General features: G+C 45.0%; 1 protein-coding gene across 1 annotated transcript in view; it reads right to left on the bottom strand.

The window, feature by feature from the left end:
- Positions 1–16,969, bottom strand: part of LOC118365696 (VPS10 domain-containing receptor SorCS3-like) — a 207,937-nt gene extending 190,968 nt beyond the window's left edge. Inside the window, exon 1 of the mRNA XM_052490298.1 lies at positions 16,041–16,969. Coding sequence (XP_052346258.1) covers positions 16,041–16,769 — 729 coding nt within the window. The 5' untranslated portion in view covers positions 16,770–16,969. The remainder of the gene's footprint in view (positions 1–16,040) is intronic.
- Between the last annotated feature and the right edge of the window lie 555 nt (positions 16,970–17,524).

The following is a 17,524-nucleotide window of genomic DNA, read 5'->3' as shown; positions in this document are numbered from 1 at the left end:
ACTTTCAGTGTAGTGGGATTACACAACAATGTATTCACTGTTAGAGTGCAGGGGAATCCCTGAACACACTAGAACCTTAGCTGTCGTCTCCCATTTGGAGACGTAATGAGTTTATGTACAGTGAGGTCCAAAGTATTCGGACAGTGAAACATTTTGTTGTTTGTTTTGGCTCTGTACTACAGCACTTTGGATTTTAAGTGAAACAACTTTACAAACAAAGACATTCATCAACATATTATTTTAAAGTATGTTACCCATGTTGTTTGAGGCTTACAATAGTATAAGCCTCGATCACTAGTAGAGCGCGGCAGGTGTTTATTTCGACCTTTGCAGAAGGCAGGAATCGTGGTCACAGGTAGGCAATGGTCATACACTGGTAGACAAACAGGCAGGTAAATCAAAACTAGGACTGAAGGCTATAACTGGTTCTCACCAACAAGCTAGGAAAAGGCTTACCCCCAGTCAGTCACAGAATGTTCGCCATACCCGGGAGACAAAATGGGGCCCGCTGTCAGAGACTATGTCCCCCGGAATCCCATACAAATGGAACACCTGCTGGATCATACACTCAGCCAATTCCATGGCGTTAGGTAAATGAAGAAGAGGAACAAGACAACGCATTTTATAAAAATGATCTACTACGACAAGGATGTGTTACCAGAGGATTCAGGAAGGCCTGTGGATGAAGTCAACAGCTATGTGGGACCAGGGTCTGTGAGGGATTGGCAAAGGTTGAGGCATACCAGAAGGGAGATGACAGGGGCTTTTGGTTTGGGTGCAGACTGGACAGGAGAGTAAGTAATCCCTTATGTCTGATGCCAGTGAGGACCACCAACACTTACGGACTAGAAGTCTGCTGGTTCATGTAATGTCCGGATGTCCTGACCCCAAGGATGTGTGACAACATTGCATCAGTTAGGGTCTTACAGCTACTGGTACGAAACTCCTCCCAGCAGGTGTCTCAGGAGGAGCCGGGTCTGAGGTTAGGGCTTCTTGTATGACATTGTGAACCTCCCGCTGTACCGGTCCCATAATGCAAGAGGAAGGAAGAATGGGTGTAGGGTCTGAGTTACTGGTCGAAGGTATAACTGGCAGGAGAGTGCATCAGCTTTTACATTTTTCTTTCCAGGGACATAAGTAACATGAAAATGGAAGCATGTGAAGAGCCCAGCTGGCTTGTCTGGACTATAACCTCTTGACCCCTCTGATATGTTCCAGATTACGATGATCTGTTATGACAAGAAAGGGATGTTGTGCGCCCTCCAACCAGTGGTGCCATTCCTTTCGAGGGCCAGCTTAATGGCAAGGAGTTCTGTTCCCCACATCGTAATTCCTCTCAGTGGAGGATTTCCTGGAGAAGAAGGTACAGGGATGTGATTTTGGGGGTGTTCCCACCCGCTGAGAGAGTACTGCTCCTACTTCGGAGGCATCCACTTTCAGGGTGAAAGGAAGGGTCGTATCAGGTTGGCGAAGGACAGGAGCTGAGGTGAAGCGGCGTTTCAAGTTGTGGAAGGCAGTCAAGGTGGTATCAGTCCATTGAAGGGTCTGGGTCTTTTGGTTGGTAAGGGCAGTGAGGGGAGCTGCAGTAGAACTGAAGTGCCAAATGAACCGGTGATAGTAGTTGGAGAACCCAATTAAACGTTGGAGTTCCCTAACCTTTCTGGCGCAGGCAATCCACTAGCGAACCACCTCGACAACCAACATCCAGTCGAAATTGCACGGCGCCAAATTAGAAATACAGAAATAGTCATAATAAACATTCATTAAAAATACAAGTGTTAATCCAGCCACTTTGTCAGATTTCAAAAAGGCTTTATGGCGAAAGCATACCATGCGATTATCTGAGGACAGCGCCCCACTTACAAAAGCATAAACATTTTACAACCAAGTAAAGGAATTACAAAAGTCATAAATAGTGTTAAAAATAATCACTTACCTTTGAAGATCTTCATATTTGTTCGCAGTCACAAGTGTGCCAGCTACAAAACAAATATTTGTTTTGTTCGATAAAGTCCCTCTTTATATCGCAAAAACTCTGTTTTGTTGGCGCGTTTTGTTCAGTAATCCACTGACTCAAAGGTGGTCAAAACATGCAGACGAATACATCCTAATAGTACCGGTAAAGTTTGTCAAAACATGTGAAACAATGTTTATAATTAATCCTCAGGTTGTCAATAGTCTAAATAATCGATAATATTTCAACCGGACAATAGCGTATTCAATAGAAAGGAACAACAACGAAGGGCGCCGAATTGGTCACACGTGCCTAACCAGCTATGCATTCTTCCTCAGTCAACTGACAAAAAGGTCTCATTCTTCTTCATTTCTCATAAAACAAGCCTGAAACAATGTATAAAGACTGTTGACATCGAGTGGAAGCCATATGAACTGCAATCTGGGTCCTAACCCATTAGATACTCTATAGGCATTCAATTGAAAATACCCACATCAAAAAATCCCACTTCCCGGATGTATTTTCCTCAGGTTTTTGCCTGCCATATCAGTTCTGTTATACTCACAGACAATATTTTAACAGTTTTGGAAACTGTAGGGTGTTTTCTATCCAAATCTACCAATTATATGCATATCCTACTTTGTTTACTTTGGGCACACTTCTCATCCAGACGTCGAAATACTGCCCCCAAGCCATAAGAAGTTAGCGGTGGTGGGTTTGGGCCAGCTACTGACGGCGGTGATATTGTTCTCATCCATGCTGACCCCTCCAGGTGTCAGTAAAAAACCAAGGAAGTTTACCGAGGTGCTGTTTTCAGTCTTCACATGAACGTTATGGTCAAGGAGCCATTGAAGAACCTTTTGCACATAATGCATGTGTTCCTTCAGGGAGTGGAAGTAAATCAGGATGTCATCATTGTAGACTATGAGAAAGCGATTGATCATATCCTGGAAAATCTTGTTCATAAAGGATTGGCAGACGGCGGGGGTGTTAGTAAGGCTGTAGGGCATGACCAGGGATTAGTAGTGCCCTCGTGTGGTGATAAAGGCCGTCTTCCATTCACTGCCTTCGCGTATACGGACAAGGTTATATGCACTTCGCTGGTCGAATTTTGTATAGATGTTGGCGCGGCCCACTTTTTCAAGGGTCGCTGGGATCAGAGGAAGAGGGAAATGGTTCTTGACCATGACGTCATTCAGGGAATGGTAATCAATACATGGACAGAGAGTACTGTCATTTTTTCCAACGAAGAAGCTGGACGCAGCCGGGGAAGAAGAAGGGCGAATGAAACCATTTTCCAGTATTCCATCAATGCAATTCTCCATTGCATCATATTCCTGGATAGATAGGGGGTAAACACAGCCCTTCGGTAGGGACACTCCAGGGAGTAAGTCAATAGCACAGTCCCCTGGGCCATGTGGTGGCAGAGTGGAGGCCTTGATTTTGCTGAAGACATTGCTGTACTGAGCGTATTCAGATGGTATGGTGGGTGGCACAGCAGAGTCAGAGTCCTCAATTGTGGTGGCTCAGCAGGTTAGGCTGAGACAACTAGTGAAGCAGGTAGAAGACCAGGACAGTAGATCACCTTGTCGCCACTAGATGGCAGGGTCGTGACGACAAAGCCAGGGGTGTCCGAGGAAGAATGGCTGTTTGGGGGATGAGAGTTCCATGATTTGAATGGTTTTGGTGTGAAAGACTCCAATATTCCAGACCGGGAAGATTGGAGGGTGACGCTCTGTGTCAGGTGGGCAATGAAGCCCATGCCCAATGGCTGCCTGTCCAGGGGTGTTAATCCTAAAGGGAGGGGTGACAGGTTTTAGATCAATGTCAAGCTCTTGTACTAGCTGGTGACAGATAAAATTACCTGCTGCTCCCGAGTCTATCAAGCCCTCTACGTACTGTGGCAAAGAAGGGGGTCGAGTGATAAGTGGCAGATATGTGAGAGCAGAACTAATAAACGGGCTCTGCCCGATCACTAAAATGGCCACCCCTGTCAGAACTACAGATCACAAAATGGCCGACCGCCAAAGCTACAAGTCCCAGAAGCAAGGGGAACCCTCAGAAGGTGGAGCCGACTCACAGATAAAGGGTCAAGAAAAACGAGGAAGAGAAAGAGAGAGTGCTGGAAGGAGATATGAACCATAGAGAAAGAGACTATAGAGATTGGCTGGATTTACCGTGTATGAGCTGGATTGTTTTGGACTTACCTGTTGGCGTTTGGACCTGGACCTACCGAGAACCCGATTCGTGTACCGAACCCTGCTATCCTTGACCTCGCCTACGGCCTGGGTGGACCAGGACGGAGAAACAAACACACATGTACTGTCCTGTTCGAAAGAACTCTCATTCTTGGGTGATTTGGTGACAGTTTACCACTTAGTTTGTGACAAACGCTCCTAACCTTGAAGAGGTTTGCCACAGTACCTAGTAACCCCCTTCATGGTTATCAATACTGGGATGGAGAACTGCTTCTGGGAGATATTTAGAAATAAGGACATGCCTACCTGCAGCGGAGGGACCCTTCTCATCTCTCCGTAGGGGGGCGAACATGGCAATGGCTGAGTAGATGATCTTTCCCTCCACAGCATAGGCAGAGCCTTTCATGGATCCGCCTTTGATGTTTGATACACGGGAGAGGAGCATGGCCCAACTGCATGGGCTCTGGAAGACTCGGACGGGATGACGGAATAATGGAAAGAGAAGGTTTCGGGTTCCCGGGTGGCAGAGTTCTTTGGCGGCGATGAGCTGATCGATGGAGATGGACATACGAATGTATGATTTAAATCCTGAAGGTCACCTCTACAGGCCAGCTCCACCTGAAGTTCCCTGTTGAGCCCTCTTCAGTAGGCGGTAAGTAAAGCAGCCTCACTCCATCCACTCCCTGCAGCCACAGTGCGGAACTTGAGGGCATAGTCGGCAGCTGAATTGTGTCCTTGCTGAAGTTCTATGAGGAGGCCTCCTATAGGACGACCAGAGAGTGATTGAATACCTCTTTGAAGAGGGTGTGGAAATGGGTCTCAGATCTGAGTTCTGTGTTGTTGGCAGTCCATATGGTGGTGGCCCAAATCAGGGCATTGCCTGTGAGTAGGGACAACAAAATCCACCCTGCTCTTGTCGGTGGCAAAGTTAGTGGGGTTGTGCTCAATGTATTTGCTGCATTGCATCAGAAATCCCTGACATTCCTCAGGTGAACCGTCATATTTTCCAGGCATGGATATGAATGAAGGAGGGCTATGGGTTACGATACCTGGCATCGGAGGAGTAGGGATAGGTAGGCGGAGAAGACGCTCCTCTTGCTGGGTTAGGCGCTGATGTTGCTCCACTGAATCCATTCCGTTTTTAGGTGAGGTATTCTGTAATGAATACTCAGGGAGAAAGATGTGTAGATTCATGTGCAAAGCGCAGCAGGGGTTTATTTCGACGTTTGCAGAAGGCAGGAATCGTGTTCACAGGCAGGCAATGGTCATACAGAGGTAGGCAAAAAGGCAGGTGAATCAAAACTAGGACTGAAGGCTATAATTTCTTTAAAATTGTATTTAACCAGGTAGGCTAGTTGAGAACAAGTTCTCATTTACAACTGCGATCTGGCCAAGATAAAGCAAAGCAGTGTGACACAGACAATAACACAGAGTTACACATGAAGTAAACAATAAACAAGCCAATAACACAATAACCAAGTCAATGACGCAGCAGGAAAAAAAGTCTATATACAGTGTGTGCAAAAGGCATGAGGAGGTAGGCAATAAATATGCCATAGGAGCGAATAATTACAATTTAGCAGATTAACACTGGAGTGATAAATGATGATGATGTGCAAGTAGAGATACTGGTGTGCAAAATAGCAGAAAAGTAAATAAAATAAAAACAGTATGTGGATGAGGTAGGTAGATTGGGTGGGCTAATTACAGACGGCCTATGTACAGTTGCAGCGATCGGTTAGCTGCTCAGATAGCTGATGTTTAAAGTTGGTGAAGGAAATAATTCTCTAACTTCAGCAATTTTTGCAATTTGTTCCAGTCACTGGCAGCAGAGTACTGGAAGGAAAGGTGGCCAGATGAGGTGTTGGCATTGTGGATGATCAGTGAGATATACCTGCTGGAACGTGTGCTACTGGTGGGTGTTGTTATCGTCACCAGTGAACTGAGATAAGGCAGCTAAAACAACAACATCAGGTAAAGTGGCGATGACTGTGCAGAGAGGGTCGATTCGCGGCTGGGGCTGACAGATAAACAAAAAATAAACAGAACGGAGTACCGTGATTAATGGACAGTCCAGCAGGCATCAGCTATGTAGCCAAGTAATCACAGGGTCCAGGGGGCAGCAATAGATGGAACAGGAAGCCGCGGAGTAGTCGCTACTACGCTAGCACGCGGGCGACACAGCGTTTAAAGTTAGTAGCCTGGGGCTTGTAGAAGTGTCTGCTCCGACGTCCGACGGAGACCGGTTGAAGGCACGGCGGATGGAGTATTTGTCGGCAGACCAGTCGTGGTGGTGCGGTGGGGCGCCGTGTCGACAAAGGGGCCAAGCCAGATGGCGAAAGAGGTATTGTAGTTGTAGTAATTTAGTTTGCTAGCCGGGAGATGCGCCTGGTTCACAGCTAACTGGTGCTAGCTTCTGGGCAGGGGTGTTAGCCACTATAGCCACTCATTTACATTTACATTTACATTTAAGTCATTTAGCAGACGCTCTTATCCAGAGCGACTTACAAATTGGTGCATTCACCTTATGACATCCAGTGGAACAGCCACTTTACAATAGTGCATCTAAATCTTTTAAGGGGGGTGAGAAGGATTACTTTATCCTATCCTAGGTATTCCTTAAAGAGGTGGGGTTACAGGTGTCTCCGGAAGGTGGTGATTGACTCCGCTGTCCTGGCGTCGTGAGGGAGTGTGTTCCACCATTGGGGAGCCAGAGCAGCGAACAGTTTTGACTGGGCTGAGCGGGAACTGTACTTCCTCAGTGGTAGGGAGGCGAGCAGGCCAGAGGTGGATGAACGCAGTGCCCTTGTTTGGGTGTAGGGCCTGATCAGAGCCTGGAGGTACTGAGGTGCCGTTCCCCTCACAGCTCCGTAGGCAAGCACCATGGTCTTGTAGCGGATGCGAGCTTCAACTGGAAGCCACTCGGTAGCAGCGGTGATCTGGTGCCAAGGTCCAGAGTTTACAGCAAGGATCCGGTGGAGTAGTGGGTTCTAGCTGTGTTTTGGTGGAGTCCGGGTGAACAACTGAGTAGGCCTGGAGGTGGGCCTCAGGGATAGCTTCGGTACTGGGTAACTCGGTGGGTGCTAGCTAGCTGTGAAGATCAGGAGAAATGGTCCAGGGATTACGGCAGGAATCCGGCGTTGTAGTGGAGAGACATAACTGGTTCTCACAAACAAGCTAGGGAAAGGCTTAGTAGAGTCCAAATGAACAATGCCTCACAAAAGGCACAAATAGAATGAACTGAACTGAGTAACTAACACAGGTGAAATCAATGAACACAAAGAAACAGGGCTATGTTCAAGAACACAACGACACAGAACATGAGGTTGACCAAGAATATAAATGCAGATCCTTACAACTGTAGCTGTTGGTAGGCGCTACTGTTACTGCTAGCTAGCTATACCCCAGTTGGGAAAAGACACAGAGAGGCATTGGTGGCAGACAACATATGTTGTGATGCTTTTATTTGGGCTGCCCTGAAGTGGTAGCTACAGACAATACCTGCAGACTTCAGTATTTCCTTATTTACTGTTATACAGGTATCAAGAGTATCATTGTTGGGACACAGGATAACAATGAAATAAAGCAGACTGCTTGCCCTAGTGTTCCTCCTGCGTATTAAAACCTTTCCATAGTGAGGGTGATAAAATGGATATAGTAGAGACATAAAGAGACATAGAGAGAGAGAGAGAGAAGAGAGAGAGAGAGACGAGAGACAACGAGAGAGAGAGAGAGACAACGAGAGAGAGAGAGAGAGAGAGAGACAACGAGAGACAACGAGAGAGAGAGAGAGAGAGAGAGAGAGAGAGAGACAACGAGAGAGAGAGAGACGAGACAGAGAGAGAGACAGAGAGAGAGAGAGAGAGAGAGAGAGACAACAGACGAGACAGAGAGAGAGAGAGAGAGAGAGAGACAGAGAGAGAGAGAGAGAGAGAGAGAGAGAGAGAGAGAGAGAGAGAGAGAGAGAGAGAAGAGAGAGAGAGACAACGAAACAGAGAGAGAGAGAGAGACGAGAGAGAGAGAGAGAGACAACGAAACAGAGAGAGAGACAACGAGAGAGAGAGAGAGAGAGAGAGAGAGAGAGACAACGAGAGAGAGAGAGAGAGAGAGAGAGAGAGAGAGAGAGAGAGAGACAACATAGAGAGAGAGAGAGAGAGAGAGAGAGAGAGAGAGAGAGAGAGAGACAGAGAGAGAGAGAGAGAGAGAGAGAGAGAGAGAGAGAGAGACCACGAGAGAGATAGAGATGTATTTATTTATTTGACATTTTGTTAGGATGAAATATTTTGAGATGCACCGTTTAGTTTTCAAGAGCCCCCCCAAAACGAATACTTACGATAGGCAGGCAGGCAGGCAGGCAGGCAGGCAGGCAGGCAGGTAGGTAGGTAGGTAGGTAGGTAGGTAGGTAGGTAGGTAGGTAGGTAGGTAGGGAGACGGAGAGAGAGAACCAGGATGTGTTTATGTGCTGTGTTCAGCTCAATGGGCCTCGCTGCAGAAAATTGCTGCGTTGTCGACGTAGCAGCCAGAAGAGCAAAAAGTAGTGTGTAAGCTGAAACACCTGAAATGTGTCAGGGTAAGTATTTATTTAATTACAGACTTGTTACCATTCATTACTCAACATTACTGCAGTTGTTCAACTCAATTCTGTCTGAACTCAGGCTTTATAATAAAATATGAACAGAGAGAGAGAGAGAGACTGTAACTAATGATTTTTACATACTTTAATTAACAGGGGGTGATGTGTGTGTTTTTCTGTTTGTGTGTGTGTGTTTGTGCCAAACTCTCATTCAGCAATTTACCACCAAACACTTGTTAAGTAATGCTACTGCTGTATAATCAACTTACAGTATATCACATTCCCTCATTAAAACAAAGTTGCATCATCATTTCCCCCTTATGGCCTCACATTTCAACAACAACAGTGGTAGTAGCTATTTACAGTATAATCAATCTGGGGACTGAGGAAACGTCAAGGCACACACCCAGACAAACCAGGATATCAGGCAATTTCCTCGTCTTTTTATTGAGGCCTGCTAGAATGAGTCCCAAATGACTGATTGAGTCCCCTATACTCTACATAGTGCACTCCTTCTGACCAGAGCTCTATGGGCACTACATAGGGAATAGGGTGCCATGTGGGACGCAGCCCTAGACAGGTAATATCCAGATACATAAGGAGAGCAGTAACAACCCTTCTGTGTTTATGTAAACTGTCTGGAGGTAGATATCGGCTATTGTCCAATGGAGCAGACAGGTGCTAACCTACGTACGATATCAAAGAGATTTGGAAGCAATTAACACCTTACCTAAGGGCATTGTTCACACAAGGCCTTCATGAGATCCACATTGACAACACCTTCCTAGTGGTGAAGTGTTTTCATGACTAGGCCCCGGAGCATTTCCTGACTTGATTAAACTGTGGCCACTAGTTATTATAGGCTATCAGAAGGGCCCAGGGTATTACCTTAGGCACTAAGTATAGGCTATCACATGGGCCCAAAGTATCTCCTGATTGGGATATGCAGTCAGGGATAACTCCAGGCCCGTTTCATTCATAACAATTCATAACAAAAAACAACTCCAAAACAGTGAACCTAGCTAGCTAATTTTCTGATGCCCCTCCCACTCATCAAAACTCCTCTAAACAGAAGGCAAATGAATAATGCATTGATATCTATGATCTCTCTCTCTCTGTTTTTACTGAGCACTGCTCTATTATTAGGTTTCAAATCAAGCTTGTCTTGACTTCTCTTAAAGAGTTATTCAAAATGTAAATGTGTGAATGCAGAGAGGGGGTGACTATCATTTGTTTAGAGGCAACTTTCATGAGGATTGTCAAACTCAGAGATAGAGAGAGAGAGGGAGGAATATTATCTTCTTTTAGAAAATACAATGGAGAGACAGGAGTTCGAAGTCACATACTGCTTGCTTCCCCAGACTGACTCTGTTAGCAAATCTCCTATCATCAAGCCGTATCTATTTCCCTCTAAATGAAAGATGCTTACACAATATGTTTGGTAATGGCCGATGTTTGAGCAGGTTATTATCATTAAAATATAAATGGGAATAAAAAGGGAAGGAGAAGGGGATAGTAAAGTTAATGTGGCGTGGCCCGGTTTTATGGCCACACAGTCATTTTCATAGATAAACCGCTAGATCATTTTAATTAGACAGTGTGTTAATTGAGTGTGGGTCCTGGGATAAAATGTGTCATTATTGGTCTGCACCAACGGCAACCCCACACAAGAGTGACACCATTCACCCGACTGAGTGAGAAAGAGAGGGAGAGAGTGACAGAAAGAGGAAGGGGGAGGGAAATAGTGTTTGCGTGTGTGAGAGAGAGGGGGGAGTGTGAGTGAGAGAGAGGTAGGTGATCTCCCACCTCAACATCCTCTCTGACATCATTACTTAGTCATTGCGTTCTGCCTAGTGTGCTAACATTCAGGAAATGCCAAGAGAGATCGACATTACAAGGTATCCCACTTTTCCTATAAAAAAAATGGTGGTAAAGGTCAAGACTCTGTGCCCAGGGGGAGCATGCTGCATATACCACCTACTTCGATCTACATACTACACTGCACCATGCAGTCAAACCACTACCATGCAAAACTGGTCTGAGATCAGCTGTTGGAGAATTAGAGAGAGTCAGGCTACATCAGTCCAACCACTACCATCCAAACTGTACTGGGATCAGCTGTTAGAGAGCCAGAGACAATGTCACAGTCGGCTCCTACTTTATCCTGAGATACCCCCTGTGGAAAAAGAGGTTTAATAGAATGAAGAAGAAACCAGATCACATTTGACACTTTTATATTAATGTATTTAACACCCACACACAGACTCTCTCTAACACACACTGACCAACTCACACACATGTACTCCACAAATGCAGCTCAGTGCTCTGTCAAAACCCTTGTATTGCAGAACGGGATCAGTGGCCAAGTGTATTATTACACTCAAGGCATACATTCTTAACGTGTCCTTCCACAAAGGCCTACTCTAGTACCTCTAACGTGGCGATGACACAGGAAACATAATGAGACCATTAGCTTGGTGATTGACTACCTTCAGAACCTTTCATCCAATGGGTAGCTCCGAGCCATGCAGGAGACGGGAGTCTCGAGGTTTTTAGTGACTTCTGAGGTCTTAGATGTTGCTCTGTTCCAACAGCAGGTGCTATGTAATGTGAGTGTAATTGAACTTGAATGTGTTGTAATGCAGGCATCAATGCAGCATCAATGCAGGCATACTGGGTTAATGTGTTTCTATCAAATGCTGATAAGCCAACTGTGGTTACATTAAACTATCTTCATCGGTCGGTCTTGGAGAGCAGGTATAACAAGGAGTTTCATGACCTGGCGCGACCAGGAAAAGTTCACTTAGGTAAAACGAGGACCCTATGTATAATTCCATCACCTTTCACAAGTTTATCTTAATCCAGTCCATTAACTAAATGATAAAGTTATCTATGCATGTAGTCAATCTTGATAAAGCGACTAAACAAGATGCTAAACGCTAGCCGGAAAAGGTTGGGTCAAGTGCCAAGACGTTAGCTCTGGGGGGCAAGTCAAGATGAATCCTCTGTCTAGTCGTGGCGGGGCATGACGTCTTGCCACCAAGCTTCACTACTTCCACTGCAGAGAGCAAACAAGGGCTGGGAAAACACATTTGTAAACACGAAGTAGACAAAGAGGGGAGGGGATGGAGGAATGAAAAGAGGAAGAGTCCCTTTGGAAGAGTGCATTATTTATCCCATCCTATCCTCTTCTCTTCCCTTCTTCCTCCAGAGCAGTTAGTTAGTTCCACAGCGGTAGGTAGCAAAATAGTGCCACTTTTCAAGCCATTAGCTTCACTAAATGGAAGGGAAGCCATCCAAGGGGTGAGAAGAGACAGACAGGGCTAGGAACAAGGGGTGAGATGAGACAGACAGGGCTAGGAACAAGGGGTGAGAAGAGACAGACAGGGGTAGGAACAAGGGGTGAGAAGAGACAGACAGGGCTAGGAACAAGGGGTGAGAAGAGACAGACAGGGCTAGGAACAAGCCCCTGTGTACCTCCTAAATCATGTTCCAGGTCTCTGCATGGATGCCAAAGCTGTGTTTAGCTATGCCAACCAACTACGCCACCCTCTCCTCACTGTTGGGGGGTGCAGTAAGGGGGTTGGCGAACAAAAATATTATTCCAGACGAGTGGATGTTGTTGACTAAGGAAGTTCATTTTAGTTCAATTCGATTAATTTCAGTTTGTAAAATGAATTTCAGTACATTTGAGGGGAGTTCAGTTTAGTTCAGTTTATTTCATTTCAGTTCAGTTCATTTCAGTTTAGTTCAGTTCAGTTTATCTCAGTTCAATACATTTCAATTTAGTTCAGAACATTTCAGTTAATTTCAGTTCAATTAATTTCAGTTTATTTTGAGGGGAAGAATCCATGTGTACTAACATATTCCTTCATTCAGGTTGAGGAGCCAGGTGCTTAAGTCTACTAAATGTACTGCAATTATTGAAGAAATTAAATGTCTCCAATTATGGTCCAGACAGTATGCCAACAGTATAGTTAATGAATGTGTATGAAAGAGTTCCACGTGTACATTACATTACTGTAGCCTTACAAAATGGTTATCTTAAACTACTTTTTGTGTGTGTGTGTGTGTCTATGTGTGTGTGTGTGTGTGTGCATCTGTGTGTGTGTGTGTGTGTGTGTGTGTGTGTGTGTGTGTGTGTGTGTGTGTGTGTGTGTGTGTGTGTGTGTGTGTGTGTGTGTGTGTGTGTGTGTGTGTGTGTGTGTGTGTGTGTGTGTGTGTGTGTGTGTGTGTGTGCGTCTATTAGCTCTCTGAAAGAGATGTAGGCATTTCAAAAGACCAGCTAACTACATTGATAACCTGCCAGATATTATAATGAACTCTCTTTACATTAAAGACCACTCACAGAGTCCCACTCTGCATCTTATGCAAATTCATATTTAGATTTTCCCCACTGGATGTATGAAGAACAAAGAGAAAACCGTTTGTTGTATCATGAAGAAAAAACATCAAGATAAAAGAGTGGCCATATAACCTGCCAAGGCAGGCAGATTTTCCTGCACTATTGACATATACCGTATGTAGATATTTACTACCAGCGAAGTGCATTACTAGAAGCAATGACTTCAAAAGCGAGTTGATGGGTGAAATACATTATCAAGGTTGAAAATCACTTAGGAAAGTGGCTTGTATGATAGTAATGATAAGCATGAAGCACAATAATGGCGGCCATTTTGTATCCACACTGGCAGGAAGAAGGAACCCTGCCATTAAATTAATAAACACCACTGAGAATGAGAAACTGGACACTCGGCCCATAGGGCGGCTTTCTCCCCATAGGGAGGCTAGTATCCACCCAGGGCTCAAGCACACAGACAGACAGAGAAGAGACCACATTAGCCTTGTCTACATGCCTCAGAGGGTACCACCTGCCTTGGGGAACAGAACACACCATAACACCTCTACTACCCAGGTCACCCTAGAGGAGTAGTGGCACAGGGCACAACACATATCAGGGAGCACAAGCAGAGCATTCTGAGTAGAACTAAAAAACTTAAAAAAAGGGAAAAGAGGGAAAGGGAGTGTGGTGGCACAACGACAACTGAGTGAATGCATGGGTGAGGCCAGAGTAGACTCGTTCAGCCACCCACCCCCACCACACACACACACACCAACCCTAACTGCTGTGGTTAAGTTAGAGTTAGAGAACTTCAGGCTCCATCAGGCAGTCCTTGAGGGCATAATTCATCACCCATTCAATCAGGAGCCCGATAAAGATGAAGTAGTCCAGTACTGGTGTCTGAGAGCTGGAGAAAACATACTTGAGTAGGCCGTCAATCCCCCTTGCCTGGCCATAAGAAAATATTTCAAAATGGATGCCTGTTTCTGTATTCAAGATAACTATTACAGATTTACAACTGGGGGAACGGAGGCAGGGAGTTGGGCTGGCTGTGGTAAACAATACACCCAGAAAAACGTTTTCACACACACAGAGCCAAGCGCATACACACATACACACACACACACACACACACACACACAGAGAGTCTGCACGCACACTCACACTCACGCGCATACATACACACACACACAAATGTCCCCAAACCGCCGCAGCCATCACTGTGAGTTAAAAAACAAGTTCATGCAGCGTGTCATAATAACTTCAGACAGAGGACTGAAACTGAGGGATTCATTTTTTTTGTTCATCCAAATGAAATCAAACAAAAAGAGGCAGCCACAACAACAAAAGAAACATATAAGAATGATTAAAAGAGCCCAGTGGCTTTCTCTGCTCTGAGTCTGCATGGTTGTGGAAATAACTTCAATTTATTTCACCATATTATTCTGTTTCAAATGAAGGCCTCTAAGCCCTTTTAGGGGGGGATGAAATCATGTCAGTATTCCAGCCGTTTCAAAATCAAATTGGGATGGAAGGATCTGGCTGCTTCTGGAAGATGATTCATCTGTGTCATAACAACCATGTATTTATTAGAAACCTGGAGTATTAGCCAGAACTGGGACAGGTCATATCATTAACATGGCCTACACGTTCAATTGTGACCTCAGTTAAAAAGTACAAGCTGTCTTCACTCACAGAGGATGAGATGGGCTGTAGTGCATCACCAATGAATAGACTGACAGATGCTGGTGGCAGAACAACATGTATGTACCAAAATAAGACATGACATACCAGTTCTCCTTTGTGCAGTTGTAAAGCTGCTATTACGGGCTCATCACCACAGGTATTGATCACATATGCCAAGGCATATTAAGAACAGTGTTCTAAGTGCTGTGAATGTTTGCTAGGGAAGTTCAAGCTTCACTAGGGTCCTTCCCTGGATGATTCCATTAGAGACCATTGTCTCAGGCTCTGTATCCCTACAATAATACACCACTGCAGATGTTGCTTTTAGGAAGCACAATGATAGTCTCTCGTACATTGTACGCCACCCTTTGGAGTGTCTGTGTAAGTGCAGGTAACAAGTGCACCGATTATTAACTTGAGGAGCGAGGCATTATTCTGAATAGAATTTACTCTGGCATGATGATAGTCTGCAGACGAATTTATACAAAATCAATATGAATGGTGAATATGCATATGAAGTCCACATAATTCATAGGTATAGAATATAATTATTAAACTAGGCCTATTAAATCTATGGCTTTTGTAAAGGAATTGTGAACATAGAAGCAACAGGAACAAGTCAGCAATTCAGAGGACCACATAGGCTTGCTTTCATTCAATGCGAAATATCGTTATTACAAGTAAAGAATTCAAATAATTCATATCCCGGTCAAAAATATTTACACATAATCCCGATCAATTGGCCTAGATTGGATGAAAAATATCGGATCCAAATCGACATATAAACGATCTATAACAAAACATATATATTGCAAAATACAGGACACGTCTAACAGTTGTAATTTATTTCAGTCCTATTCATTACATATAAATGAACTAAAACTAGTGGAATTCACCTGTTAGAGTAACCTATATGCGCAAGAATAGTGAGTGTTTTCCAACCGCTTTGTGAAGAAATGCTGCTATCGGTATGGCACGGGCACGGAGTCTGCAGCAAGCAAGCATATCTCCGTGTGCTATAGCAATACCAGCCCAACCTGGCCCGGAATGATTCTGGAGGTGCTGAAACCTATGTGGGATATTGCCCTGCTGTGCGCAACTGAACCAATGCACCTGTTACAGTGGACAAATAACTCGCTAAAACAAGCGAATATTTCCTTGCGGAAAACAGTTTCGATAAAATAAGCCTTTACAGTCCTTGACGAAACGTGGTTCTTCATAATATACAATTGTTTATTTTGTGAAAATCAAATACACATGACAAATGGTGAATTAATCATCACTTACGCTGCTGTTTTGCCCCGACCAGTAAACCACTGCGTGGTTATGCGCTGAGTCCCCGGTCAAGGCGAAAGTAGTGCTGCTTAGTTTGGGATCATCTCCTCTGGAAGTCCCTCGACCCTCGTCCCTGTTCCACTTGAATTCAGATCGGCCCAGTCTGTGTCCGTCCAGTAATGGACCAGGACTCCTTCTCTCATCCGATGTCTCTCCTTCTAAACCGGGGCCACCGGTCATAAGGCTCTCCCTAAACTCGGGAGTTTCGGGACCGCTTCGCTTCGCTCTCCGTAACGCAACATCCTCAGCACCATCCTTGACTTTACCCAAATCATTCACCCCAATATTATATTCCCCACGGTACCTTTCTTCGTTTTCTCTAGACCCAGTTAAATCTTCCAGAGCGACTTTTGGGGTAATTCCATCGTCATTGAATCTCGGCTCATTCACAAGAACACCTGCCTGTTGGGTGTCGCTTGGTACTCCAGTATTTTGGTCAGTAACTCCGTTTAGCTGGCGCTCCAGCCGGACCTGTTCCAGAGCTCTGGCCGCCTGCCTAGTACCATCAGCCGCGTGCGTACCGATATCCAGCTGTAATTCCTTCAGGTGTAGCTGGACCGGCGACTGGCACGATGCGCAAGTTATCTCCGCCTTGGCATTTAGCTGGGTATGAGCGGAGATCAGAAACCAGGTACACAGAGTTAAGTGCAAGCCTGGGCAGAAGCCAAGCCAAGTATCCATTGCTGGTATAGTTAGAGATTTTGGTCCAACACACGGAGCAGGAAAACCTTATCCAACCGAGGACCAACTCCTCCCGAAGTCGGTGAGATTGTTGGGGTATTTAGAAAAGCGCTCTTCAGCTAAACTGTTCACGTCCAAGGAGCTGGTCGCGGGAGCCACCACATAGGGGAGGAGCTGTATCGAAGCCGAGCTGCCGAATGTGCGCCAGGATGAGAGGAATAATGTGAGAGAACGCGAACGCAAGAGAAAGAGGAGAGCGAGAGCTGAAAACGGGAGAGAAAGAGAGAGAGAGAGAGAGATGCGCCGTGGCTTTCACACTGATGGTGATAGCCCACTAGTAATCGAATATGATATGACCGATAAATACCTATTCAACATAGCTTTCACCAGAGAGATAACATCTGACGATGTTCATATCAGAGTCAAATCAATGGTGTCAATGTATAACGATGCTTGATGTGATTAGGGACCAGGATGTCCAACACATTATAGTCTTCACAGTGCTTCAGAAGTCATTCTTTTTATTAACCGGAATCAAAGTAATTGGTTTTTAATGTACTCCTGTCCAAGGGAAACGGTATTTCATGAAATGCATCTAAATTACTTTAATGTAGCAGGTGCTCTGACACCTTAGACTCTTGCCAATTAGATGTTCCATTATGCCATGACATAAAGGTTAATGTGCGCACAGAGGGAATTATTAGCGCAATAAAGCAATGGCATTTTTTAAAGATCAGCAGCCGAATAAAAATTAT

Source organism: Oncorhynchus keta, chromosome 32 (assembly GCF_023373465.1).
Source record: "Oncorhynchus keta strain PuntledgeMale-10-30-2019 chromosome 32, Oket_V2, whole genome shotgun sequence".
NCBI classification, from domain to species: Eukaryota; Metazoa; Chordata; class Actinopteri; order Salmoniformes; family Salmonidae; genus Oncorhynchus; species Oncorhynchus keta.
This window is presented reverse-complemented; position numbering and strand designations above follow the sequence as displayed.